Source organism: Phocoena phocoena, chromosome 4 (assembly GCF_963924675.1).
Source record: "Phocoena phocoena chromosome 4, mPhoPho1.1, whole genome shotgun sequence".
Lineage (NCBI taxonomy): Eukaryota > Metazoa > Chordata > Mammalia > Artiodactyla > Phocoenidae > Phocoena > Phocoena phocoena.
In genome coordinates this window covers 8,966,810-8,993,277 of record NC_089222.1, presented here as the reverse complement: position 1 = coordinate 8,993,277, position 26,468 = coordinate 8,966,810, and the positions used below count along the sequence as shown (strand labels likewise).

The 26,468-nt window shown below is 43.1% G+C and overlaps 2 protein-coding genes across 2 annotated transcripts in view; both read left to right on the top strand.

The window, feature by feature from the left end:
* The window catches only part of KCNH8 (potassium voltage-gated channel subfamily H member 8), a 383,045-nt gene that overhangs the window by 67,000 nt on the left and 289,577 nt on the right, over positions 1-26,468 (top strand). The gene's annotated exons all lie outside the window — the stretch shown is intronic.
* LOC136122222 (farnesyl pyrophosphate synthase-like) lies at positions 12,462-22,107 on the top strand. Its single transcript, XM_065876119.1, is given in 5 exon segments — positions 12,462-12,537; positions 15,067-15,121; positions 16,356-16,544; positions 20,876-21,814; positions 21,816-22,107. Coding segments are annotated over 5 exon segments (1,551 nt in total).

The window sequence follows — 26,468 nt, the reverse complement described above, 5'->3', positions numbered from 1 at the left end:
AGAAGGGGCATCTAACCTGACCCTGGTCTGAGAGTTGGGGAGATGGGGAAGAGTGTCAGGAAAGACCTCTGGGGAAAAGTCTTAAAGAATGAATGAGGGCTTCCCTGGTGGCGCAGTGGTTGAGAGTCCGCCTGCCGATGCGTGGGACGCAGGTTTGTGTCCCGTTTTGGGAAGATCCCACATGCCGCGGAGCGGCTGAGCCCGTGAGCCATGGCCGCTGAGCCTGCGCGTCCGGAGCCTGTGCTCCGCAACGGGAGAGGCCACAACAGTGAGAGGCCCGCGTACTGCAAAAAAAAAAAAAAAAAAAGAATGAATGAAAATTAACCACATAAGAGAAGGAAGGGAGGGGCATTCCCGGATGTGGGGAATGTATGAGCAGAGCGCAAAGGTGATAAAATGTATGGTGGAGAATTGTAAGCCAACTGATGCTGCCAAAGCATGAAGAGGAAGTCATCATGGGCAGGAGAAAAGCTGGAGCTGATGGCTGGGGACTTTCATGGGCTTTCAAGAAGCTTGAGTCTTGAGACATCCTTGAAATGATTTTAAGTTGGGGGGATAATGTCAAGGTCAGTTTTTAATCTAGATCAGGTTTCTCAACCTCAGCACTATTAACATTTGAGCCAGGGAGTTATTTGTTAGGTGGTAGGGGAGACGTCTTGCGTGTTATAGGATGCTGAGCAACGTCTCTGGTCTATACCCTCTAGATACCTGTAACATTACCCCTCTGTGACAACCAAAAATGTCTTCAAATATTGCCAATGTTCCCTGGGGGCTACAATCACCCTCAGTTTTAGATGAATCACCCAGAGGATGTGTCACTAAACTCAGGTCCAGTTGCTCTCCACTCAAAAATCAGTACCCGAGAGAGGCAAATGTTGGTAGAAAGGAAAGTTGCTTTTAATCAGAATGCTGGCAATCTGGGGAGATGGTCGATTCAGTATCCCCCAAAAACCATCTCCCAGGATTCTGCTCAGCCATGAAAATTTTGTAAAGAAAAAGGGAAGTAATCTCAGTTACTCACTGAGATTGGGGGTTGGGGTCATCGTCATTCCCCACTGTGTACAGGCTTGTTGATGTCCTGTGATCTTTCTTTAGATGCTGTCTTGTTCACGCAGTTTGTTTGTGAGATCACTGAAGGGGAAGCTAGGGAAGAGGTCTGGTCATCTGTTAATTACTTTTCTTCATTTCTATTTTGATGTACGGAAAGAACCAACGGGTTAGACAAGGTATCTTGTGATCAAAAGGTTGGAAAGGTGTGCTTGGGCCAGAGATGAGTAGAGCATGAGGGCGCCTTGTTTAAGGTTAGTGACAAGACAAAGGGGCCTCCTGCAGAGAGCTCTTTCCTGCCAAAAACTGCTTACAGGTGAATTTCAGGGGGAAAGACAAGTGATAAAATCAGAACTGAATATGGAGTTGGAGATTAGGGTGGGAAACCAGACAGATAATGGCAGATAATTTGGGAGACATTTGGATGGAAAACACAGTAAGAAAGAGAAATGGAGGAGGAGAGTGCTGAGAGAGGTCTTGGGTGTGATTTTTGAGATGGGGATTAAAGATGCCCGAGTTACATCCAGGCTGATGGGTCTGGCAGACAGATAAATATACAAACCTGAAACTCCATGAAGAAGTTTGGTCTTGCAGGGAGCATTTGAGTGTCACCTAAAGTGAGGATGGAGGTGTATAGGGATGTAAACAAAGAGGCCAACAATTGAACCTTTGGGAACATAAAGAAATAGAGGAGTAGACAACAGGAGAGAAAACAGTCAAAGACAAGGATGGTCAAGGGTGAGAGGTGAGCTAGGAAGATGTGGTATCACATCTGCCAAAGAAGCCTTTTAAGAAGAAAGCTGTTTTGTAATGATGCTGCAGAAAGGCGTATTCAAATAAGAAGTGAGAAGTATTCCTGGACATTTTAAATGATCTTTGGCTACAGTATTATATCCAAATACTCATATCTAAGAAAGTAGAGATTATTAATGCTTCTCCCTTAATTACTTTATGGTAATATATTAAAATAATCTGTTGATGTCTATGAAGTATTTTGAGACTCTCAGAAATAGGCATTGCAGGGATGTATTTTTTTATGTCCCTTTTCCTACCAATATGTACAAAGAGACAGCTGAAATATGCCAGTGGCAAAATAAGTCCAATGTGTAAATGGACTCGTTTAATTCATGAATGACAATTTGTATGCCCTGATATATGCCAAGTCGTGTCTACAAGGCTATGAACAGCTGTCTCATGTACCTAATGGCTTTTCTCATCAAAAATGTAAAAAAGGGGCTTCCCTGGTGGCTCAGTCGTTGAGACTCCGCCTGCCGATGCAGGGGACACGGGTTCGTGCCCCGGTCCGGGAAGATCCCACATGCCGTGGAGCGGCTGGGACCGTGAGCCATGGCCACTGAGCCTGCACATCCGGAGCCTGTGCTCTGCAATGGGAGAGGCCGCAACAGTGAGAGGCCCGCGTACCGCAAAAAAAAAAGTATTTATAATACTCATCACCACCATGATGTGTTCTGGATACCAAAGATGGGGGAAGGTTGTCTTGCATGAGATTTTAATGTAATTGATACGGGTGTCAAAATTATTTTTTTCTACAGGTAGCTCAGGATATTCAGTGTACTTAATATCAATCGGCAATTCTACTGAGATTTTTTAAGATAAGAAAATAGTTACAGGTGAATTTAATAAAACTCTAGCTTGTATAGCATTTGCCTGTTTTTTCCTGCAAGTTGAGAGAATTAAATGCGAAATGCTACAGATATTAATTTCTCAAGATTCAATCGCAGTTTAAGAAAACTAGTCATTTATTCCTCTTGTCAATGCAGCAAGAAGGGAACAGTGCAAAACTTGACCAGCTTGAAAAGTTCTACATTACATTTTTACTCATAAGGGAATATTTTATTTTTTGTATTTACTGTCAGAGAGTTCACAGTTAATATTTCAGATGTCATTATTTTTATTCCTATTGTGCATTTTCAGTATAAAATAAAATATTGTGAATATTTTATTAAATAAATTAAAATTTAATTTAAACTTTTTGAACTAAAAAAATTGCTGGGTGCTACCAAAGAATAAATTCACTCTCTCTTTGTAGTTAAGTTAACACCCTAACTCTCTCTGGACATATGTTTTCAAGGACTTGAAAGATTGAAAAAAGTGATGTGTGATTCTCAGTCAAGCTGATCTGACTTACATGCTTGTCTGCATTGATACACTATTAAGTACAACAAACCATAAATAAGTAGAAATTGTAATCCTTATTTTCAGAAGTTTGCAAGAACCACATAGAAATCAATAAGAGAACAATTCAGTGCTGGACACTTTAGAGCTGCACTCGTATGTAGAAGGTGTTTAAGGGTTGGAGAGATCCGTGGGCTCCAGGAAAGTCAAAGGAGTCTTCGTAGGGAAGGTGGTCTTCTTACTGTTTTACTTGGTGTTGATCCTAGTCGCAAAGAGAAATTTGTTTTTCCCAGTTGGTACTAGAATCTTTTTTTATGAGTGGGAGATGGGAAAAAGGGAATTGAATTTGCCACTTGGAGGAACTTAGGGTTAAAGCAAGGGAACAAGAAACATCAGATCTTCAACATTTTTGGACCTTAGCGGTGTTTTTCCATACTTATTCAGGAACTAGAACCACAGGTCTGCTTTGGGCAAAGCAATTTTTTTACTCAGTCCTTTGAGACTTGCAATAGTAGGGAAATGGCTCCTTAAAGAAAGGACTTAAACACACACACACACACACACACACACATTTATTTCTTTATTTAACAATAAAATATATGTTCCTTGTACATATATTTATACTTTTACAACTCCTTACCTTAGGTATTTTGTCAATAGCTTTTTCTTTGGAATTTAAGGCAGTATGCCTTTTTACTTAAAAGATTCATTGTGATTGCCATCACAAGCAAACCAATATCTTCCGTGTTTCGAAGTTCATTTACAAATGAAAGTAAATCACTAAAATGTGCGTTTTTCATTTAGGAGGAATAATTTGTATGTCTTGGGCACAATGTCATTATACTTCCTGAGGTCAAGGAAGTATATTCATCTAGAAAGTAAAGCTGACATATTTAAGAAAAGACTTCACCCATTTGAAAACAAAGTGGGTTCCTGCAAGCAAAGCTAATTTAACCTTTGGCAGTTTAGCAAGTTATTAAACACTTACCCAGAGATTGGCTATTCCAATGAAAACCATTCAAACCAGTCAAGTGGACCATCTCAAATTCCCCAAGAGGTTGAAATTCCCTTGCAGAAGTAAGCAAACGATTGTGTCTTCACGTCTGCTCTCAGTACAAAAGCAGCTGGATTCCAAACAAAAAGCAGCTTTGCTTAGGGACATGCATTGTCAGTGGTTGCATGAGACCTGAGGGAAGTAAGTGCTGCCTGTTCACTACAAGTGTCAAGGAGAGATGTCACAGATGGAACGACATGCTTGCTAAGGACCCGCAGAACCGCTAGTGGAAGAGCTGCAGGTATCTCATGAGCTGTCATCTGTGTCACTACACTCCTGTTTCTCGCTATTACTACAGCCTGGGCTGAAATGGAGGGAAGGCTTCAGGCTTTGAGCTCTGCTCAGAGCTTTGGGGGGAAGCACTTTCCCCTTGGGGGGAAGCACTGCTTAGGCCAAGGCTAGAGATTTGGCTCAGGGGACCCGTATTCCAGACCTCCCTTTGCCAAAAGTGACCGAGTGATCTGGGACATTTTACATTCCTCTCTGGTCTTCTGTTGTTTTGTCTGTACAGTATGGAGTTGGAACTAGGCAATCTCTGAGATCTCTTTCTGTTTTAACAAAAGTCCCTTTTAGAATTTATCTTTTATTTTTCAGAAAACCTCTTACATTCTGTGAGTGAAGAGATTTGCCATCAGCTTTTAAAATGGAAAGAAAGGGGCGAAGAATGGCCTTGGCACCAGGCTCTCAATTATGATTCCTTTCTCCTTCTACTTGTTTTCTTTTCCCATGATCGTATTTTCTCTAAAGTGACATTACCCAAATGCATAAAATGAAATTATATCCTCACAGACCGTACACCTAGCTCTGTGATGATTCATGCCTTGATTATTACACACGGCTTAGTAGAAAGTAATGCAATTGTCCTTCCAATTTCATGTGAAGTCTAAGAGGAGAGAGGATTCATTTGAATACTTTACCCTCTTTTGTGTAATGCGGTGCTTTCCATATTGCTTTCTTCAAGCTTGTCTTTCTACTCCTGAAATTCCACTGCAGTGGGTTCTGACACGTTGAGAAATGGCTGCTTTAATGTTGCAGCAGGCTGAGTTTCATGTACCTATTGTTAAAAATGTGATAAGAAAAACACATGTCCAAAGAGGAGTGATTCACATTTCCCAGAGAGTCAAACGAGAGATTCAAATAAAGGACCTTGGCAAGACTCTGGCAGTAGATTCCTTGGACAGCAGTGCCTGGATGGAGCCCTCTTCTTGCTGGACCCCAAAAACATGGTGACGTTGTTGTTAGTGCTGACAGCTTCCTCTTTCACAGCCATATGCGACCAAAATCATCTCAGGAAGACGTTTCCCTACTACCCAATATTCAAATATTTTTATTTCAAAAATACCTAGTTAATGTCAGTATTCTTAGTCTTCATCTTGGTTATCTCCACTCTCCAATACGGCCATAGTACTTGATGCTTCCATTGACCACACTTTTCTACATACTTTGTCCCATGCCTACCATTTTCAAGGTGTGTCAGAGCGAGATACCGTGGGTGGCAAAGACAGATTCTGCATTCGCAATGACTTATATTGGGGAGGGTGTAAAAAAACATATACAGTAATTTAAAAAGCAAGGGTAAATTGCCAGTATAACAGTCATAGAACAGAGGTCATGAGGAAGTGTGTGATGTATTTCCAAATGGGTTTTCTGAACCCCAAGTACTTTGATGTAAAGGCTGAGAGCTTACCTCTGAAAGGGGAAACTCCATGGAGGAGGTGGTGCTCGAGGGAGCAATGAAAGTCATGAAGGATTGTGACAAGCAGAGAAAAGCAGGCTGGTGGGAACCAAGACAGTGGTTCTCAAAGGCTCTGTACCCCTGCTGAGATGCACACTATACAGATGTAACATTAAGTAATATTGAACCACACAGTGAGAGAGTTTTCTCTTCCCAGTTGTCTTTCAGTACTTTTATTTAGGAAAAGAAGGCTTCAGTTTGATGTGAACACATCTTTAACCCCTGTGTCCACACTTGCTAGTTAACCATTCCCTCCCCCCATTCTTTAACACATAGCCAGTAGGGCCCCAGACTTAAAAGACGATGGCAGACAACAGTACCTGTAATTCAATTTAAATGGGTTTCAGATTGCATCTACTTTTTAGTTCTCTTCATCTTATGGAAAGTCATGTTGGATTTCCACTTAAAATCGTGATATAAAATATTTTAATCAAATAAATGTATTTAAGGGAGAACTTAGATAAGAAAAGTAGAGGCAAATAATAGCACAAGGGTTAGGTAGATAGGGCAGAATTTGTTTGGGTGATACATGTATGAATGTCGGAGAACATGAGTTTTAATATAAGTTATACTTGGCTTGGTAAGTAGCTCCATGTGATAACAAGGGCAGTCCTGATGGAAAGTAGCCAGAATAAGATGAGGAAGACAGGTTGCAAGCAGGTCAAGGTCAGGGAATACGGGACTCATGAACTTTATTCATGTTGTATCTTCCTTGGGATTCCAAGACCACTTTCTTTACCCACATGTTAATAACTAGGGTTTATTAATTCCTTCTCAGATGCCAGTATGGTATTATCTTCCATATAATTATCACAGTTTTCATCACAACTACCCTAACAGGAAGGTATTAGCCTGAGTTTAGGAGTGAAGAATCTAACCAATGGCCCACAGCTGGTAGTGAAGAGAGTTGGGTTTGGAACCCAGACCTATCTGATTCCAAGGCTCCTATTACCTCGTGCCTAGAAACCATGTCCCAAGGCACCCAGCACTGTACTTTTTCCATGGTCGAGGCTCATATTATTTGAATTGAGCTAAATTTTCTTGCTCTGACATGGCTTATCACAGAAATACAGCTGTATCAACTCAGGGTAAGTGTGAACAGGTGCTCTGGCAAAGATAACTCAGGACCTACCTGGGAAGGCTTTGCTTTGTCAGATTCCGAGAATCTAATTAATTAATTTTGAGCAAATCAGCAACCCTTTGGGTTTCTTAAATCACTTTGGATTTTTTTATAGCTGGGTTCTGTAACATCTGAGTTAAATAGCACAAAAAAGGATACCCGGTAATTATAGACTTTTAGATGTCAGGGGAGAATTTTAAAGAATATCTTATCCAGCTCCTTTCTTTTGTCAGTGAGGAAGCTGAAGGCTTAAGCAAGTTTCACAAGTCGCTTAAGGCCACAGAGCTTGTTAAGTGTAGGCCTTTAACTAAAGATCTCTCTGGATTCCTAGTCAATTATCTGGCTTCGAGCTTGGAGGTCACTTACCCCTTCTTCCCATCCAGTAGAGGAACCCCTACAGTATCTCTGACTGCTGTCAACTGGGGCTCCTTGTGAGCATGGAACAGGACCCCATTTTCTTTGGAAGCAATCCATTCCATTTAAAATTAAACAGCATCTTTTCCTTTGTTGTACCCAATAGAACCTTTCAATCCTGTCCATTGCTCTAAACAGCAGTTTTCTAGGACTCTTTTAAACCTGTCCTCATTTCCATCCACAGGCACTCCTGTGATCCTATCAGTTCCAGGGTTTTAAATCTATAAACTGAGGACTTTCACCTTTGTATCTCTAGACCAGCTCTCTCCTCTGAACTCTAGACCCATATACAGCCAATTACTGCATGTCTTCTTTTGGATGTCTAGTAGGCATCCCAGATTTAATACCCAAAACCCAAATCTTGATTGTACCTTCCCACCAAAAATCTCCTCCCACCCCCTAATCTTCATGTCATTAAACCAGACTCTATTTTTTCAGTTGCTTTGGCCAGTAACCTGAAGTCACCCTGGTGTTTCCCATTCTCTTTCATTGTCTATCTAAACCATCAGCTACCCTATTGGCTCTATTTTAAAATAACACAACATTGTTATCAACTATGCTCCAATATAAAATAAAGATTTTTTAAAAAATAAAACAAAAAGGAAAGAATCTGAAAAAGAATACACACACACACACACATATTCAGATATGTATATATATCTGAATCACTTTGCTGTGCACCGGAAACTAATACAACATTGTAAATCAACTATACTTCAATTTTTAAAAAATGATGCCTTTTGATACACAGAAGTTTGTTTCTTACCACTGTTAAATACATCAAACTTTTCTTTAAAACAAAAATTAAAAACTAAAAATTTCTTCCAGAATCCAACAAATTCTTACCAACTCCACTGCTCCCATTGTAGTTCAGGCTATCATGCTTCTTGCACAGACGACTACCCGCCGCCCCTCCATGTTCCTCAACAGTCTCTTCTCCCCGCAGTGGCTGGAACATAAATCAAAATCCCCTCCATGGGGCTTCCCTGGTGGCGCAGTGGTTGAGAGTCCGCCTGCCGATGCAGGGGACATGGGTTCGTGCCCCGGTCCGGGAAGATCCCACATGCTGCGGAGCGGCTGGGCCCGTGAGCCATGGCCGCTGAGGCTCCGCAGCGGGAGAGGCCACAACAGTGAGAGGCCCGCATACCGCTAAATAAATAAATAAATAATATGTCTTCAATTAATTATAAAGTTAAACCAAACTTTTACACAGAAAATAAAAAACACTCTTCCTTCTGACATGCCCACACTCACTCACATCTCTGACTCCTTTTATCAGAAAATCTTTTGCTGATCACCCCCTCTCCCATATATTATCCCAATACTCTGATTTATTTGTCTTCACAGTATTTATCACTATCTGACAGGCTCTGCATTTACCTGTTTGTTTTTTCATCCTTTGTGTATCCCACAAAGGCATGAGCTCAATGAGAGCTGGGATTTTATTTTATTTTTGTGGTTTCCTGCAGTGTCCTCAGCCTGCGGCATGGTATCTGCAAAATGTAGGTGCAACCGATAAATATTTGTTAAATGAATTTCTCCTTTAACTTTGTCATTGAGCCGGGTCTTATACTTGTACCGTGTTGACTCTGGAATCCCTGTGCGGGCGTTTGCCTTTATTCCTAGAAATATCATAATTTTAGTGTGGGCCATGGGGCAAAGTTGGCAAAATCTTTTTGAGTCTGGATTTTTGCCATCCTAAGTTAATTTACGATGACTGTTAATGTTAGCCACGGTTACTATGTATTGGACACTTGTATAGCCATCACCCTGCCAGGTGTTTTACAATATTATTTCCCTTAATCCTTACAATGGCCCTATGGGAAATGCTACTCTTGTCCTCATTTTGCTCATGAGGAAATTGAAGCCTGGAGAGTTAAGTGACTTGCCCACACAGCCAGGGAATGGCAGAGCAGAGCCACACTTCAAGGCCACATGTCCCGGATTCAGATACACTGTCGTAATGAAGAGCAATGGGCTCTGGAAGCAGGCAGATCTGGGTTAGCATTTACTCACGTAGCTGTGTGATGTCTACTGAGTCCTTTTCCTCCCTTGACATTCCCCGCCGTCCCATAAATGAGAGTAACTAATACCAACTTCATAGGGTTGTTTACAATGAGTCGATGACTCTGGTCCCATGCTTAGTACAGTCCTGGCACAGAGTGAAAGCTCAATAAGCGTTGTCATCATGGCAGTATAATTGATAGGACTAAAAAAAATTAACGAATAATGATTTTGCTTCTACTGGGCAACACATGTCCTCTTAATGTTCTTTTTATACCACATCTATCTATATTATTTCTCCCTTCCATCTATGCATCTGTAAGTCTGATAATGGCATCTTCCTATATAAACTAGTGATTAAAAGTGGTGAAGGATGTACAGGTGAGGATAAACCTTTAGACAGCCAGGGATGCCCTCTAGAAACCGTGTGAGCTTTGTTTTGACAGCAAGAAGGTACTGGTTAGTATGGCACCTTCTAGGAGCATGACTTAGTTTCACCAGTCTGTTCTGTTCATCTGCTAAAAGGCGAGCACAGCTTTACTTTCCTTCCCAGGGGATCCTACCGGGACTAAACGACTCGGTAGGAAATCCAAGAAGAATCTCATATCTCCTGCTTTGGGCAAACTGGTCTCTAGTTAGCCCTCTTCTTAGCAGTGCTTGAGGTAGCCTGGATGCTTGGCACTTTTAAAAGCAGTGGAGAGGAGCAACCCACCATTTCTTTCCATGGTTCGTCATCACACGGTAATGACAACATGAATGGCAATTGATAGCCTTCGTTGAGTACTTATCCTGTGTCATGCACTGGAAAAAAAATCTTTTATCTGCACAGCAATATACTAGATGTTACTCCTATTTTCTGGAGAAAACTGTGCAGAGTGGGTCTTGGTTGGTGCCCCATCCAGATCCCCTTTGCTTTGCTAGGTCAGTCATCGATTTGCTGCCTCACGGCTCTGAGCGAGCTGTTTGACACGTGCTCCGTGATAACGGACTTCCAGTAGAGGGCGCCAGGGGGCTCTGCGGGAGGAAGATGCTCTCCTGCCCGTGCAGAGTAGTCCTGGAGGAGGGAGGTTGGAGCGCCAGGGCGGCTGCTGAAGCCTGCCCGCCACGCATCGAGCCCCAGATACGGTCGCTGTGCAAACCTGCAACCTTAGTCCCACCGTAACCGTCCCACAGCTGTCTTCACCCTGAAACCAGAGCCCCTACATGACTCCCCTCCTCCCGCCAGCCCCCAGATTTCCCGCACCCGCACCCACAGCATCAGTTGCTCATCTGGCCCCGCTTGCACCTCACACTCCCGAGAGTGGAGGCCACTGGCTTGCATGGCAGCCCAGCCCCTGTCCATCGTGGCCAAACCAGCATCCTTCTGTGCTCTCTGGTGAACTGAACCCCACTGTTTTCAAGTTTATGTTCCTTAGATTATCTGCCTCAGCTCCAGGGTACTACACAGGTACTCTTTCATCGCAGTTAGTAATTATCTATATTGCACTTTATATCCTGTATGATTTCCATATCCGGCTTGGATCCAGACTGCTGTCGGCCCATTCCACGGCTGCTCCAAGCATTGGCTGCTGAACTGACAGAGGCTCCCTCCTCAAATAATTGCCCTCAGCGACGGGAGCTGCCTTGCCCAGGAGGTTAGCACCCTCCCTAATCCTCCCCTCCACCTGTGAGCCAGAGGCAGTGACTAACCCACGAAAGCCAGCTCCTGTGACCTCAGGCAAGGACAACTCTACAGTACGGTTCACACCCTCCAGAGGCCCCTGTGGATCAGGTTGAGGTGAAGCTTCACCAGAAACCTGGTCCTTTCTTAGCTCTCTCTCCCATTCTCAGTCCTCCTCTTCCTCTCATTCTCTTATAGGCTTTACTTGAGAGTCAGCCCTCAATAAATTAGATATGTCCTAATCCTCGTCTCAAGCTCTGCATTGAGGCAACCTGGCCTCAAATATGTACCCAGGCCACAGAGCTAGAAGATAATGAAGCTGGTGATTGTACTAGGTCTATCTGACTCCAAATCCTATGTCTTTTTTTTTAATTGAAGTATAGTTGATTCACCATGTTGTGTTAGTTTAAGGTGCACAGCAAAATGATTCAGTTTTTTCAGATTCTTTTCCACTGTAGGTTATTACAAAATACTGAGTATAGTTCCCTGTGCTGTACAGTAGGACCTTGTGGTTTATCTATTTTATATATAGTCTGATAAGTCAGACTCCTAACTTATCCCTCCCCCAGCCTTTCCCTTTCGGTAACCATAAGTTTGTTTTCTATGTGTGTGAGTCCGTTTCTGTTTTGTAAATAAGTTCATTTGTATCATTTAAAAAGATTCCACATGTAAGTGATATCATATGGTATTTGTCTTTCTCTGTCTGACCGACGTCATTTAGTATGATCATCTCGAGGTCCATGAATCCTGTCCTCTTCGCCACCACTTTCTTATGGTTGAGGGAATCTCTCGCTTCCAGCATATTCTCCGTAACATAATGTGTCTTCTATGCTGAGCATTTTGGTCTTGACAATGGCCTGTCAGTGGTCCAGGGTGAAGTTTGTGATTACTGGCTCAACATCCAAGGCCTGTGCCCACTGTCACTGGAGGCCCACATGCCCATGATCTGTTCCGTGGAGGCTCACACACCCTTTGCTGTTACCGCCTCCTGCCATATCTCTTCCTCCTTTCTCTTCCCCAAAGAGTGTGGGCCAGCATCTGGGTTGGAGCTCTACCACCCCAGTTCCCTGAAGTGAGTCTGCTTGTTTAGCTAAATCGCTCTCCTCTTCTCCAGGCATGTTTATTTGGGGTAAGCTAGTTCTCCACGCCCTGGGAATTGTGCACTGGCATTCACTGAGTTTCAGAAACTAAGTTGACAACTTGACACTTGCATGCCTTTTAGGGAAATCATGGTTATTACTGGGGGCCGTAGCAGCAGGTTTATTTATAACTCCTGGCACTGCACACTGGCATGAAGTGGGATGCTAGCAGAAGGCAGTTGGAAGGCTACAGGGACCCAGGAGAACTAGAGGGACCTGGATTTCCAGGTAAGTTTGTATGTGTCAGTCTTGAAAGGTAATTAGGCCAACACGGTGTGAAAGCAGCTTGTTTCAGCCCATTTCGTTTTCAGGTACTCTAACGCAGAGGGAAAGATTGAGCAGACAATTCAACATGTCTTGGATTTAATTGTCTCTTTTCCATGATCCCACCATGTATTGTGGTTTTGTGGTTTGTCGTTTGACTACCAAATACCGATCCCCTCTGGGGTTTTTCAGCCTAGTCAATGCTCCCTGGTTGACCCCAAGTGACTCCTGTTTTCCATTTGGTAGCAATTACTTGACAGTTACACAACTTCTTCTCTCCCTGCCTCAAAAAACAAATTAATAAATAAGGGATGGGCATTCTTATTGGTAGCTGTCCTTTCTTCAGAGAGGCTGTGTATCCCCCTTCAGAAGGTGGTTCCACGCCAGCTTTGCTGCCTTTCCTTTATGGCTGGATGGAGTACAGCTGTCGCTAATTCAGTCACATTTTTAGTTGTCCCACTGTTAGATGAAATTATGAGCCATCGGTAGCAAGTGTCAGCAACTGCAAATAGCAATGCCGCCTTTGAAGGCAGCAGAATCCAACTGGGAATTGAGAAAATAATAGAAATTTAGAATAATGGGCATGCTTGGAATGAACCATTTTTGGGTTCAGAAACCTAGTTCCCCTGGTAATTTGAATGAGCAGTTTTGCTAATAAAATTTGTCCGTGTTGAATGAACCTGCAGGATCTACCCATCATTCACAGAACAACTTGAATTATCACCCCATCAAATTTTGCCCCTTCCTTTAGCTGGCTGGCTCTTTGAGCCAGTTTTCTCCATTGTAGGCAGGGAATGAGGGAGAAAAAAATAGAAAGAGATGGTAGCACCAGCTGAGGCGGGCTGGTCTCCGTCTACATGGGTGATGAAGCTTGTTTACTTTATGCAGGTAACTTTGGATGAAATTCAAGTGGTGCTGCATTGAGTTGAAAGGGCAGATATTCGTAATAGAAATTCCCAATGATGGTCAATATTTACCAGCAGTCTTGATGAATTTTGCAGATCTATGATCCCCGCCCCTCTCACCACAGGGGGTTTTTAACTTCAGGAAAATGAGTAATTGTCACGGACAGCCTCAAAATTTTTAACAATCATCATAATTCCCCAGACCAGTAAAGTGTGTTAGTTTACCTGCCACCTTCATGGACGTGCCCTTTTGTAGAACCTCTTTTTCCCCAGTGGAATAGAAATGCTTGTCCGTCCAAGAAGTACAAAGCCCCAGATACAACAGGAACCCCTTTTGTGTTCTCTGCAGTTTCCCCAGCAGTCAGAGTGCTGTTCTCAAGGAAACCATTATCTCAGCAGGATTGATTTTTCCGCTGGGCCCCGGGGATGGCAGCAGCGGGCAGCAGGCCAGGTGTGGGGAGCCCGGGAAGGGGCGGAGGAACCAGAGTTGCAGGGCAGGTTGAGCAGAGGCTGAAGGAAGGCTTTGGGGTGAGCAAAGCAGTGTGGTAAAGAGCTCCAGCTCTGCTTTTCCACCACACATAGCTGTGTCAGGGTAGAGAAGACACTTAACGTCTCTGAGGTCATATCTTCAGGTTTAAACAGAGAGTGACAGCAGGCCACACCTCCTGAGGTTGCCATGAGGACTGGATGGTGGATTCCTGTGGTCCCAGCACCGTCCGTCGCTTGTAAAGGCTAATCATTTGGCTTGTGTACACTTATCGTCACTGCTAATTCATGTTGGGGGTAATCATCTGCTTTTGTTGAAAAGTGTTCTATTTCAGTTTATTTAGCTAATGTGGCTTGAGAAATTTCACCTTCCGTTTCTACAGTTTATAAAAATCTGTCAAGTCCAAACTTTTTTTTTTTTTTTAAAGACACCAGTTGTACTTGAACATTTGTTACTTCTTTTTTTTAAAATTTATTTAGTTTTGGCTCTGTTGGGTTTTCGTTTCTGTGCGAGGGCTTTCTCTAGTTGCGGTGAGCGGGGGCCACTCTTCATCGCGGTGCGCAGGCCTCTCACTATCGCGGCCTCTCTTGTTGAGGAGTACAGGCTCCAGACGCGCAGGCTCAGCAGTTGTGGCTCATGGGCCTAGTTGCTCCGCGGCATGTGGGATCCTCCCAGACCAGGGCTCGAACCCGTGTCCCCTGCATTAGCAGGCAGATTCTCAACCACTGAGCCACCAGGGAAGCTCCTGTCAAGTCCAAACTTTTAAAGTAGGTGAGGATTTTGTGAGCAGGTGAGCGCACATGCATAGCCAGGAGTCGTTGTGATTGATGTACACATTGTTTACTGGAGGCAAATATTTTAAAACCTTGAAAAGTTTCTCTTTACTATATGAAGACTTTTCTAGCCCTTTTTATTTTTTGGTTTGTTCATCAAAATCTTCTTCCGGGAAAAATACATACTTGTTTGTTTATGGGTTTAACAGATTCCTATATAATTTTTACTGAGTGCCAGGCATGTTCTAGGTTCAGTACAACTATTGACTCCGTGAATCCTTTATTACAATACTCTGAAGTCGGTTCTGTTATCATCCCTGTTTTACAGTTACGTACGTCGAAGCCCAAGGCCATTCAAGTTCAAGCAAGTTCGAGATCCTTAGGTAGTGAGCTGCCCAGCTAGGATTCTAACCCAGGCTGACTGGTTTCAGCGTCAGTGCTTGCAGGGAGCAGGCTGGACCAGTCTGGTCTATTAGGGCTATGGGGACTTTTGAATGACAGGAGCTGGGAGTATTGAAGTTGTTCTGTGTTTCTGTCAGGATGGGATTTCTGGGTTGACATTCAGTCACCTTATGTATTCAGCTTAGGGCTGTGGCTTTCACCAGGAATCTCCCCGTTGCCTGAGGCCGTACAGATGGGGAGTTAGGGAAGCAGAGTTGCTGCAAAGTGAGGTTAAGGACTCCCTTTTAAGAATCTGTGCCATGTGTATTAGGAGCCACTGGAGTTGAGTGAATTAGCCGTTTTCTGAATGAATCTCTAAACTAGATTCTGAGACCCTTGGCGTTTCTGATTCACCTTCAAGAGCCCTGTTTAGTGATTCATAATAGTTTTACTCAGCACAAATAGAAGACCTACACACCAAAACCAGGATTTTACCATTTATCTTCTTTTTTTTCTTCTGATAAATAAATGTCAAATTTAGGGAAAAAAAGTCAAATTCCACTAACCATGGGGAAGCCCATGGACTTAAAAGATTTTTTTAGGCTTCACTGGCTTGCGTATGCCTTGGAGGAAGTTGATGGACTTGTCTGTCCTCCTTCTTCAGTGACTGTCCCCGATCCACCCACAGTGAGCTGCTTGTACCATACCATCTGACTATGCTTTTAGATAGAAAAGTACCATGGGCTTTCGCTGCTACACATTCTCCTGGGTTTCCTTTTACATCACTGGTGGCTCCTTCTCAGCATCTCTTTTCTGAGACTTCATAAAACTGCAGTGCTCTGGAACTCAGCCTTTGGGCAGATTATTTCACTCCTCTGCTCAAGATGCTATGATGACCTCACCTAGAGTGTCCTTGCATTAAGACCTTTTACCATCTGCCCCTCTACTCTCGCTTTGGCCTAATTGCCTATTACTTTGCTAGAGCTTCCAGAGCCCAGTACCACAAGCTGAGTGGCTTAAACCACAGGCATGTATCGTGTCACAGTTTTGGAGGTTAGAAGTCTGAGATCAAGGTGTCAGCAGGACTGTGTTCCCTTTGAAGTCATCAGGGAAGGATCTGTTCCAGTCCTGTCGCCTAGACTCTTTTGGGACCTTGACATGTGCCACATCATTGCCAGTCTTCACCTGGCAGCCTCACTGTGTGCATGTCTGCCCAAATTTCTCCTTTTTTATAAGGACACCCGTCCTAGTGGGCGAGGGGCCCATCGTACTCCAGTATGACCTCATCTTAATTAGCTACATCCGCAGTGGCTCTGGTTCCCAGAAAGGCCACACTGTGAAGTACTGGGAGTTAGGACTTCAGCATATGCATTTTGGTGAGACACAATTCAAGCGACAGAACTACTGTGGTCTCCCTTGCCCCCGGTGAGGTGTCACGCTGCCTTTGTTGCTGTCCTGTGAATACTTGGGTGTGTCTCTGCCCTAAGGCCTTCGCATTGTCTGTTCCCTCTGCCTGGAATATCCTTGCACCCCAACTGCCCACAGGGCTCACAAACTGCCCCCTTCTCAAGTCTGTCTTCAAATATACTTTTCTCAGTAATGCCTTCCTCCCCTGATCATACCCTTTAAAATCATATCATCTCCCCTCTTCCCCACCCTGCCCCCCAATCTCCCTGATTTATTGTTTTTCTGCAGTACTCACCACCTTCTAACATACTTGGTAATTTGCTTATTTACTAGTTTTGTTGTTTGTCCTCCCCCAACGCTGACACTGGAATGTAAGCCCAACGGGGGGCACTTGGTCTGTTTCCTCCTCTGATTTATTCCATACACCTAGAACAGCAGTACTTGGAGCATAACAGCAGCTGGAAAAAATGTGTGTAGCTTTCTCATTTTTCTTTATCAGTTGGTTTAGTCATAGAGGTGCATGCCTTTCATACATTGGAGTAAGGCAGGTGGGAGGAGGACATAACATGTCTTAAACCATTTTCTTGAACACCACGACACAGCTTTCCTGTAGTGCCCTACACCTGGGACCTTTAGCCAGATGTCACGTTTATGATGATTGCAATTCCTGGGGGCAGCAGGGCGCGGGTGGAGGGACCTTGCCATCCCTCCCTTCCTGGAGCTCAGAGCATTTTCCACATAAAAGATGAAACCGGATCCCTTCTGCTGAGACACTGAGAGGCCTCATTTGACTTGTTTCCACTGTCATTTAGCTATTGGAGGAGCCATCACCGAGGCTCATGGAAGAAACCGATGGTCAGCCTGAGAACTCAGGCGTCCTGACTTGCTGTGATTTTCCTTCTAGCATAATAAGGTAGAAAGCTCCAAAAGTGACCACAAAGTGCTCTGGGAGCTGGCTTCACTAGAGTGGATGAGGTTTCAAAGGCCCACAGATGTCACATCCAGTTTTCTTAATAATCAAGACCTCTCTCTCATGGGCCTCTGGTAGCCCGTGTCAGGAGCGATTCCCAGCAGGACCACGGAGCTAGGCAACTCCCTGTGCATTTCTTGGTCTTAAAATGCATCATTTTAAATTAAAATTTTCTATTTGTTCTCATCCTTTGCCCTCATAAATACTGTGTATTTTTATGAGCCTCTGTCCTCATAGAATGTGGAGTTTAATGAGGGCAAGGGTGTCTTACACACTGCTGGTTTGTTTTCATTGTGGTGCCAGCATAGATGCTGGCACATACAGGATGCCCGAGAGCTGTTTCTTAAGCCCCAGCTGAAGTCCGGCCTCAGAGCTGCATTACCACCCAGCTTCCTAGCTTAGCACAGTGGGCAAGGACCATGCCTGGACCATTTTGGTTTAGTTTCTTCCTGGAACTCATGAATGGCCTTCAAAAGTAAAGGCTGACATATCACATTAAGCAGTGCTTTAGCCAGGAGGACGATTGGTGGTTTGTAGGAAAGCATGGAAGGGTGTTTCTGACATCACGAGGCCCAGGAGGTGAACTGTCTCAACAAGGTACCCAAAATGGATGAGACTTCAAAGGGAAGGCCTGGCTACACAGAGGCCATTGATTTTTTTCAGCCACACTCATTCCTGGCTGGCAACATTATCCACAAACAGCAGGGGTATCAGGAAGTTGACATTGACAGAGGCCACACACCAGATCCCTCAGTCCACAGGTGATAAACCCTATCATTTGTTTCCTGCACAATGTCTCCTCTGCACCTCTGTCCTGTTGGTGCTGCCCCCATGAATCCATCTGAAAGGAAGTAGTGCCTCTTTTTTTTAAAAAAATTATTTATTTATTTTTGGCTGTGTTGGGTCTTTGCTGCTGCCCACGGGCTTTCTCTAGTTTCTCTCTCTGGGGAGGAGAAAGGAGGATTGAAACAGACTGAGGCAGCCAAGTGTCCGTGAAAAGTATCACAAAGGGTATGTCAGCCATTGTTATTATTCTGGATTTTATGACGTTTGTGTTTGTCAACTTTTTACAGTTTGTCATTTTTGTGATTATTCTCAGCCTAAATGAATCTTTATCTTTACTCCTAATGTATTTATATTTTTTCTTACAAAATTCCTCTCGGTTTTAAAAAGCTTTAGGACTTCCAAAACCTGGATCATCCCTCCCTCCGTCTTCTCAATTCCGTTTGTTACATCTTGAAAAGTCTTCTGGGGTCTAATGCATAAAATTCTCAAAGTTTAATCTCATTTTTCAGCTAATATTAGTAATGTCTACATGGACTGCAACTTCTAAAAAATATGTAGATATTAAATAATTAGTACTTACCAAGTCTGTAAGTATTATAAGAAAAAATAACACTAGCATCCCGTTATCATAGGACAGATGTAGCCAGCAACTTGAGTAGATCTTCATAGCCTCAATGCTTCAATGAATTCCTCAGAGTTCTTATATCTGCCTTCCAAATGGGGCTATGTTCATCTACATAGAAAATTACATTTCTACATGAGAAAATGGTTTTTTCTAATTATTTTCAGATATGAGAGAATTGCTAAATGCCATTTTTGCAGAATGCCTTTATTCTATAATAATAGATGCTTAAATAAAAAAAGTGTTTTACATAGCCAAAATATATTCTAGTTTCCTGGGAAGAAAGATGGTGGTGAAATGTTTCATTACTTCCACTTGAACTAGAATTGACTAATTAGAATTAGTGCATGTGTGTTTGTGTATGGAGGGTAATTTTTTGGCATTTCCAATCATCAACATAACTGCAGTGAAGGTTTCAGAGAACATCCGTAATGCCTTGTAAAAACGCCTATGATGTGACAAATAATACCAGCTCTCGCTTTAAATAAACTGCATTCCAAGAAAAATAGATGTACTAAGCTTTGATAACAGTAAGTGGATCAGAAGAACTTTCCAGCTCAGGTATAAGATAGTTGTAGAGCCTTTGAAACCTCTGCCTTGACCACAGATAAATCTGCAGTGAGATGACTACCATCCAGTTTGTTCCAGCTCACTTTTTAGGATGATACCCATCTGGGAAATGAAAAAAGACCTGTATTGGCTGTCCTGAGATTTCTCAAGTGACTCCCCATGCAAGTTTCGACCTGGACCAAATCCCTGAACTTCTTTGGGTCTCAGTTTCCTCATTTTATGATACAAAGGTTTGGGGCCACATCTCCAATTCTGTTTCTGGTTCTGGCACAAATATTCCACGGTCTTTATCTCTATCTGCATCTTAAATGGGTCAGATCCATAAGGGAGAAGAAGAGTTATTAGCACTCTGTGTTTCATAGATGTTGGGGGAGATGAAGACACCCCTGGAGCCCTCAAGATTCCACTGGATAATTGCTTGACACTCGGGCGAGAGTTAACGAAGGGGATATTCCAAACATAGGACGTTAAAAACCGTCATCCATTATTCAGCAATTCTGTGCTAAGATTAAATTGAAGTAAGTCTATGAAGTAAGTAAGTCTACTGCACACTGTTTTTTACTAACACAGTCAGATTTTCCCTGACATTGAATAGCCTCGGATGAAATAGTTGCCTTATGTTTGGGGCCACAATATACTTTTTTTAAAAGCTTACCTTACTTTTTACATATACATGTATCTATTCTTTTTCAAGTTCTTTTCCCATTTAGGTTATTACAGAATATTGAGCAGAGTTCCCTGTGCTATATAGTAGGTCCTTGTCAGTTATCCATTTTAAATATAGCAGTGTGTACATGTCAATGCCAAACTCCCAATCTGTCCCTCCCCCCAGCCCTTCCAAAAGCTTATCTTGACACCATTCCAACTGAATGGTCAAGTTACCTTTTTCCTCTCTTTTAAATTGTTTGCTTATTTATTTACTTTCTCTACATTCATGCAGAGTTTGTATATTTTGTAAGTTAAATGTGCTTCTTTGGGATTGGATGCCATTGTATTATTTTTCATTTGAGGTCTCAAATTTGCTAAGAGCAAATGTTTGTGTCAGCCATTCAGTACTAACTCACATTACTATGGTGAACCACTTTATAACTGGTCATCTGTGCCTTCTACTCTTACTTGACCATTTAGGACTGTGAAACCTCAAACTTCTAGCCCAATTCCTCGAAGGCTCACCATTTACTTGCCATTTTCTTCTATTTGTTTGGGAAATTAAAAAAAAAAAAAGTCTGCCTTTTTAAAGGTTGTACTCCTATATCACTTTCTAGTTTCATATCAAATATTTTAATCTTTAATATCTTTCTGAGCTAAAAAGATATGCAGAGTTAGGGATGGGGAAATGGAAAGGAAGTTCTCTGAAATCACATAAATCATATTTGGTGATGTACAGAGGGCATAACAAAGGCAGATTAAGACCTACAGTGACAATCAGCAACTGGCATCTGGGAACAGAGTATTTTACTCCTCCCTCAGAATAGATGGAGACCAGAAATTGGACGTTTATGCAGAAAGGCAGGATTTCATCCAGCACTTATCCCAGGTTGTCAAGGTGCTGACTGAGGAGGACACTGGGCACCCAGAGACAGGAGATGCTATTGCCCGACTCAAGGAGGTCCTGGAGTACTGTGCCATCCGAGGCAAGTACCATCGGGGTTTGACGGTGCTGGTAGCATTCTGGGAGCTGTCGGAGCCCAGGAAGCAAGATGCTGACAGTCTCCGGTGGGCCATGACTGAGGGCTGGTGCGTGGAACTGCTCCAAGCCTTCCTCTTGGTGTCAGATGACCTCACGGATGCATTCTTCACCCGACGGGGGCGGATCTGCTGGTATCAGAAGCCATGCATAGGTTTGGCTGCCATTCATGATGCTTTCCTCTTGGAAGCATGTATCTACCGCCTGCTGAAGCTCTGCTGCTGGGAGCAGCCCTATTACCTGAACCTGACTGAGCTCTTCCTACAGAGTCCTTATCAGACTGAGATCGGACAGACCCTGGACCTCATCACAGCCCCCCAGGACAGTGTGGATCTTGGCAGATTCACTGAAAAGGGGTACAGATCTATTGTCAAATACAAGACAGCTTTCTACTCCTTCTGTCTTTCTATAGCTGCTGCCATGTATGTGGTGGGCATTGACGGGAAGAAGGAGCATACCGATGCCAAGAAGATCCTGCTGGAGATGGGAGAGTTCTTTCGGATTTAGGATGAAAACCTCGATCTCTTTGGGGATCCCAGTGTGATGGGCAAGATCGGCACTGACATCCAGGACAACAAGTGCAGCTGGCTGGTGGTTCAGTGTTTGCAACGGGCCTCTCCGGACCAGTGCCAGATCCTGCAGGAGAACTTTGGAGGCCGAGAAGGTGGCCGGGGTGAAGGCGCCAGACGAGGAGATGAATCTGCTGGCTGTGTTTACACAGCACAAGGAAGACAGTTACAGCTACCTTACAGGTCTCACGGAGCAGTATACTGTGCCCCTGTCCCCAGCCACCATCCTGGGGCCAGCACACAAGATCTACAAGCAGAAAAAGTCACCTAGAGACTCGAGGGGGGAGGGGCGGCTCTCAAAAAATTATTGTCTAACCTGTGAAAGAAAAGGAAGACCTACAGTGATACATCTTCTATTGATGTGTGCTTCTCTGTAGGAGAATGTGTAACAGTCTTAAAAGGCAGCCAAGATTTCTGTTAAGACTAATAGGCATGGAGTGGGTATTCTCTTGGTAATTTCAAAGTAAAGCTTTTTTACGTGGGAGATAGAGTAGTCTAACTCAAACAGGAGACCAATTTTTCTTCGACATTGAATAAAGGCAAATTCTGACACATTTCAATGGTGAGTACATTTATATGTTCCACCTTAGAAAATATTTAACCTTATTCCAGCCATTAGGTGTTTTAATCACTTGACAACGTAATTCATTAAAAGTTGCTCTGCAGTCTGTGGATAATGAGTCTGGTAACATTTATTTTGTTTACCTGAACCTTTCTTGCTTTGAAAATTGTGAATCCTGGCTAGTCTGTGTTTAAAGATAAATAAACCATTTATAATGATCTGAAATGTCATTTAATTCTCACTTCTTTTCAAAGGCATTCATTCCAACAAGGGTGAGAGGAACTGAGTTTTCTTAAGGCTCACTTGGTTTTGATTTTTAACAAAATATATCATTGATTAAAGTAAAACCAGACCTTTTGTTGTTTTACCAAGACCAGAATCACCACTCACTCTCAAGGATATATTTTGGGCAAAGTGTTGCTGGTTACTGCACAAACCCTGCATAAGGCCCAGCCTCTGACCTCGAGGGGCTTATGGCTTATAGTGATGACAGATATATAGAACTGTAACCCAGAGGTGGCTCTGGAAAATGATAGAATGGAGTAAAAGACAGTTCAGCTGAAGTCGAGGGAAGAAAAACAGAAGAGTGAGAGCAAAAGAGGATCCGAATGGGATATTGATGTGGTTTCAGGAATAGACCAAGATAAAGATGGAGACAAAGGCTGTAGTCAGAATATGGAGAATTTAATGCTAACCTAAGTGTTTGGACTTTATTCTTAACTCTTGAAATCAAATGCTAGTGTGAAAGAAGATTTGAGGAGATAAAGGAGAGTTACAGAATGTTAGAGCAGGGGCCCATAAAAATCCAATCCATTGTTTTACAGATAAGGAAACTGAGGCACAGAGAGGTTAAGTGACTTACCAGAGGTCCCATAGTATATCAGTAGCATAGTGGGGCCATAGACTTGTCTGCTGGCTCCCAGCCTAGACATCCTTTTATCCCATCACGCTATAGTAGGCTATTCAAGGGCAAAGTCTTCATAGGTACTACTTCTTGAGCATGTAGTAGATTGGCCTAGTTGTCATTGTTTTTGACATCTGTTTTCCTCCTAAGGGCTTCTAAGAATGATAGCTTTCTCCCTGATTCCTGAGTGTGGTGTGTATATTCACTATATGTAATAACTTGCCCTTCATGTGTAAGATTCTGCTTCCAAAATCATTGGCTTGCTGCGTGGTTTTTGTGCTTTTTTTTTTTTTTTTTTTTTTTTTTTTTTGCGGTACGCGGGCCTCTCACTGTTGTGGCCTCTCCCGTCGTGGAGCACAAGCTCCGGATGCGCAGGCTCAGCAGCCATGGCTCACGGGCCCAGCCGCTCCGCGGCATGTGGGATCCTCCCGGACCGGGGCACGAACCCGTGTCCCCTGCATTGGCAGGCGGACTCTCAACCACTGCGCCACCAGGGAAGCCCCACTGCGTGGTTTTTGGAAGGTGGGGTGTTTTATCGATGTGGACTTGCAAGTTCCTTGTAATCATTATCCTCTAGAATAGGCATTCCCACCTAGTCTGGAAGTCCTTTTGTTTCCTGGGCTCCCGCATTCATAGGTGACAGATTCAGACAATATTTATGTCCATGACACGGAACTAAAGTTAGCACAAAATTGTATGTCTACGTTTAAGATACTTATGTTATTTTCTCCCATAAAATATTCGTGCTGTTGTCGTAGGTTGGGTGTATGTACACGCCAGTGATTTAAAGTGAGGCGTGTTGTTTGTATATTCACAGGTGTTTATTATGAATTCAGTGCCTATGAAAAGTGATACTTTGAGTAAACCACATTGTCAGGAATGGAAAATATATACTTTGAAATAACCCTTTCGATTTGAAATTCTTCTTGACCATATAAAGCTTCCTCCAGTCTCAGATATTCCAATAGTGTAAATACTAAATACTATCTTGTAAAGACATAACTTGAAAACTTCTTACAGCCTTCATATTGGGCATACGGATTGTACTGAGCAGTGCTTCAACAATCAGCAGTGTTGGCTGGATGGCTTTGGGAAAGGCAGCACCTACTGTATTTATTTCATAAAATGTCTGCATATATTTGGTATAATTATGTATTTGTGTGTGTGTGTAAATGTGCGTGTGTGTGTTTGGATCAGTAGTAGTTGGAATACCCAGAGATTTTTTGCCTCAACTGTTACAAGGGCGTGCTTGGTATTTTGTGGAGACCAAGACCCTCAAAAGAAGATATAGTTTGTATAATCCTTGTCTTGATAAGGCCTTGGCACCAAGAAACCGAGTTACGTTTGGGAGGCATCATGCTTTATTTAGCATTAAGGTTTCTGCTCCATCACACACACACACACACACACACACACACACACACACACACACACACACCAGTTCACTCTGCAGGAAAGGCAGCTGTTAACTTGCTAATGCTCAGGCCTTCCAGGCTGTGCTTAGCAAAGCTCTAGCAGGTGCCATTCACGTGAGACTACAAAACAGGGGTCTGAATATCGCCCCCTGCAGTTTTGCATTGCTCTGCAAACGCAGTACTCATCTTATAGTGTTCCCTAAAGATTTTCAATAGCAGGAAACACCACCAGCACGCATGCGATCTGCATGTTTATGTACAGTCTGAACATCCACAGTGTCCCATTTTCTCATCCCTGAACTTCCACTAGACCACAAGACTTCGGGTCTGTTTTCACCGCGGTGCTTCCAAGTCTTCCCCTGGATTCTTCACTGGGCTCCTTTTGCCTGGATTAGATCCAGTGACTCCTTCAAATCACTAGCTGGAGTTTGTTGCTTACTTTCAAGCATAACATGGGAAGTATCATCATCCCCCTTCGGGGCCAACGTCACTTTTTGGGTGCCTCAATCTGGTTTTCCTACTAATCTCAAAAACCAGGCAGAACATCTCCCTCCCTCTGTGTTTCTTCCTTAGCCTCTCTTGTCCTTGATTCTTCCTTTTACTCATTTCTTCCCAACGCAGGCAAAGCTTCTATTCTCTGTAGTATTAGTGATCTTTACCCCCAAATGGGCCAGTGTTTTATTCTCTTCTGATATCACAGTGAAGTGGAGGGGATGGAGAGTAAATGGTAATGCATGATACTTTTCCTTATTGAGAACTTTGGCTCCTAGAAGCGATCCGTTGTCCAGATTAGGAACCACGTATACATGAGAACTCAAGACTTCCCAACAATAACCATGGGTTGTGTTTGAATATGAGTGCTTTGTTCTCAGTACAGAGCTTGACAGGAGATACACACAGAGACAGACACATGTTATAAGTGGTACAGACATAGAAAGTATATCAACTACCTACACCCTATGGAGATTAGGAAAAAGAGTTTAGCATAAAATAACAGTAACCAAAACTTTTTAAACATCTTGTTTATGCCAGAGACTCAGTAAAACGTTCAGTGTGTAGTCTGAGAACCAGGTTCTCACATCAATCCTGAAGTGCAGGTAGCTTGCAGCCTCCTTGTGACACCTTAGTGAGCTGAAACACAGTTAACAATCAGCCGTCAGGATTTGGGTGCAAGTCTGTCAGGATTCAAGGATCTTGTGTTTCCAGGGTACATGATACCTATGAAAATAAAGATGCTTGAATTGGAGGGGAGCTGCCATGTGGGGCAGCCCCCCATGCATAATGCTATGCACTTTCATGTTTTCCTCTTTCAGACCCCCTAAAAGTCACATGAATGCAGTTATCCTTCCAACTTAGACCCCTCAGTGGAGGGAGGAGACTAATTTGCTCAGGTTGATACAGTCACAAAGGGAAAAGCCAGAATTTGAGTTCAAACAGTATGACTCTGGTGCAGGGGTCTGGAAACTGGCCCACAGGCCTGTCTGGCTCACCTTCTGTTTTTGAACAACAGGTGAGTTAGAGAATAGTGGTTACATTTTTAAATGGTTCAAAAGAATGAAAAGAATATTTCACGACAATACTTGTTTATATATTTTCTATGACTTCTTCCGTGCTATGACAGAGTTGAGTGTTAGTGAGACTAGATGACCCTCAAAGCCTAAAATACTTAGACTCAGGTCTTTTACAGAAAAAGTTTGCTGATCCCGACTCTAAAATCTACATTCTTAACCTTTAGGCTATACTTTTTCTACTTGATCATGTTAGGCTCATATGGAGTACGATTAGAATTTCTAGATTATTTTGCACCACGTGAGAGTTTTAAAATAAAAATAATAATCATCTGGGACCCTTTGTAGG